This window comes from Rhinopithecus bieti, unplaced genomic scaffold (assembly GCF_001698545.2).
Source record: "Rhinopithecus bieti isolate Rb0 unplaced genomic scaffold, ASM169854v2 scaffold_13551, whole genome shotgun sequence".
Classification (NCBI taxonomy): Eukaryota; Metazoa; Chordata; class Mammalia; order Primates; family Cercopithecidae; genus Rhinopithecus; species Rhinopithecus bieti.
The window spans coordinates 75,927-77,819 of NW_016807519.1; the positions used below are offsets into that span (position 1 = coordinate 75,927).

At 34.9% G+C, this 1,893-nt stretch overlaps 1 protein-coding gene across 5 annotated transcripts in view; it reads left to right on the plus strand.

Annotated features, from left to right (window-relative positions):
• The window catches only part of DOP1A (DOP1 leucine zipper like protein A), a 79,200-nt gene that overhangs the window by 53,779 nt on the left and 23,528 nt on the right, over window positions 1-1,893 (plus strand). For all 5 annotated transcript variants that reach the window (XM_017882618.1, XM_017882619.1, XM_017882615.1 and 2 more), the window contains one exon: window positions 342-476. In XM_017882618.1, the coding sequence (XP_017738107.1) occupies window positions 342-476 (135 nt within the window). The remainder of the gene's footprint in view (window positions 1-341; window positions 477-1,893) is intronic.

A 1,893-nucleotide genomic window follows, 5' to 3' on the forward strand; every position in this document is an offset into this window, starting at 1 on the left:
TATATATATGTATAAATATATATATACACACACATATATAAAATAAAAGTAAAATTTGCCTAAAGTAGTTTAGGGACTTGAAGAGGTCTTTATATTAAATAGAGGCCAGGGCTGTGTGCAGTGGCTCATGTCTGTAATCCTAGCACTTTGGGGGGCCAAGGCACCAGGATCACTTTGAGCACAGGAGTTTGAGACAAGGCTGAGCAAAATAGCAAGACCTCATCTCTATTTTAAAAATATAAAAAAAGAAGAGGTCATAAAATACTCTCTTAATTCTGTATCTTCCCCTAAAAGACTTGTATACACACATACATACATAAATACAATGATTTATTACCTAGGTCATTCCTGCAGCCAGTGAAGAACAGCTTTTATTAGTGGAATTGGTTCGTTCAATCAGCGTCATGAGAGCAGAAACTGTTATCCAGACTGTAAAAGAAGTTTTAAAGCAGCCACCAGCCATAGCCAAGGACAAGGTAAGAAAAAACTTCTTCACATGTGTTTATAATTCTGTTTCAGAAATTATGCTGGTAAGATTTTTTTTGTACAATAATGTCCTTTCAATACAGTACAGATTGCAGAGATGACTGCATGTGGCCCTCACAGTGCTTCAATCAAAACAATTATCAATATTTGTAGTGACTTGCTATTCTGATTATTCAGTAGCCAGTGAAGAGCAGTTAACTGCTCATATCTTCATATGTACCTCAAAGGCAGTCAGGGACCATGTGACTAAATTCTCAGGGGACAATTTTCTGGTCACTTAAAGAACATAAGCCAGAGCTCAAGATTTGCTTCTCTCAGTTGTTGCCATTTTTCACAGCTTCCTTATTGCTTTCTTTTCTGAATGAATCTCTTAACTCTGTGAACTCCCCAAATTTTGCTTTAACCTTAGTTCTAGTCAATGTCATTTCTTGACCATGTGTAATACTGTGCTATGCAAGGGCTACACTATGAATGACACAGTCTCTGCACACACGTTGCTTTGTCTCTAGGCAAAAATAAAAGTCTACAAATTAGGAATATTACGGACTTTTCTACTTTTTCTGCTCTTTGTTCAAGCAATACCAAGAGGTCGTATTTTCTCAGAAAGTATTTACCAGCTACAAACATTAGACTTTGAGCCAAGCCAAAATAGACCTAATCATATCCTTTAAAGAATTATGACATATATCTGAAAATGTTGAATTATGTTTTCCTTTTATCTTGAGTTTCCAAAGGGAGTTAAGATGTGTGTGAATAGTCAGTGTCCTTATTAAGCTTTTAATAAAAACTGGGGCATTTGTCATAGGATTTTTAGTTTGTATTTAGAGTACCTATTTGTGCCAGACATTGAGCTACACATGAGGGATATGAAAACAAATTAGAGCCAATCCACCATCCTGCCCCACCATCCTGTGTCCCCTTATTAAGTTCTGAATCTATTAGACACTTGATTTTTCTTTGTGTGGTAAAACGGGAAACCTTCAAGGAAATAGTTGGGACTGAAAAAGCACAAATTGATAAAACGTCAGTGGTCATCAGTATCATTCTCCAGCCTCTTATTAATTTCCAAGGACAGGTGTTTTATTTTTATTATATATTATACTCAACACTAATTTAGTGGCTATGTTTAAAGCTCTTAGGAATTGATCACAAATTTGAACTACACTAATTGAACAGATATGTGTAATAAGACTTAAATACGCATTTCATTTAAAATCTCAATTCTAATAGCACCAAGCATAAGCTACCTAAAATAGTGTTGATACTTATAGAGTAAATGAATCATTTAAAAGTGAGTGGTGGACTGTCAACCTCTGATATATGGAAGGAAAATTGACAGTCTTTCCATTCCTTCCATCTATTTTCAACTTTTAAAATAGTTCTTGTGTTATGAATTTTCCTACTAAG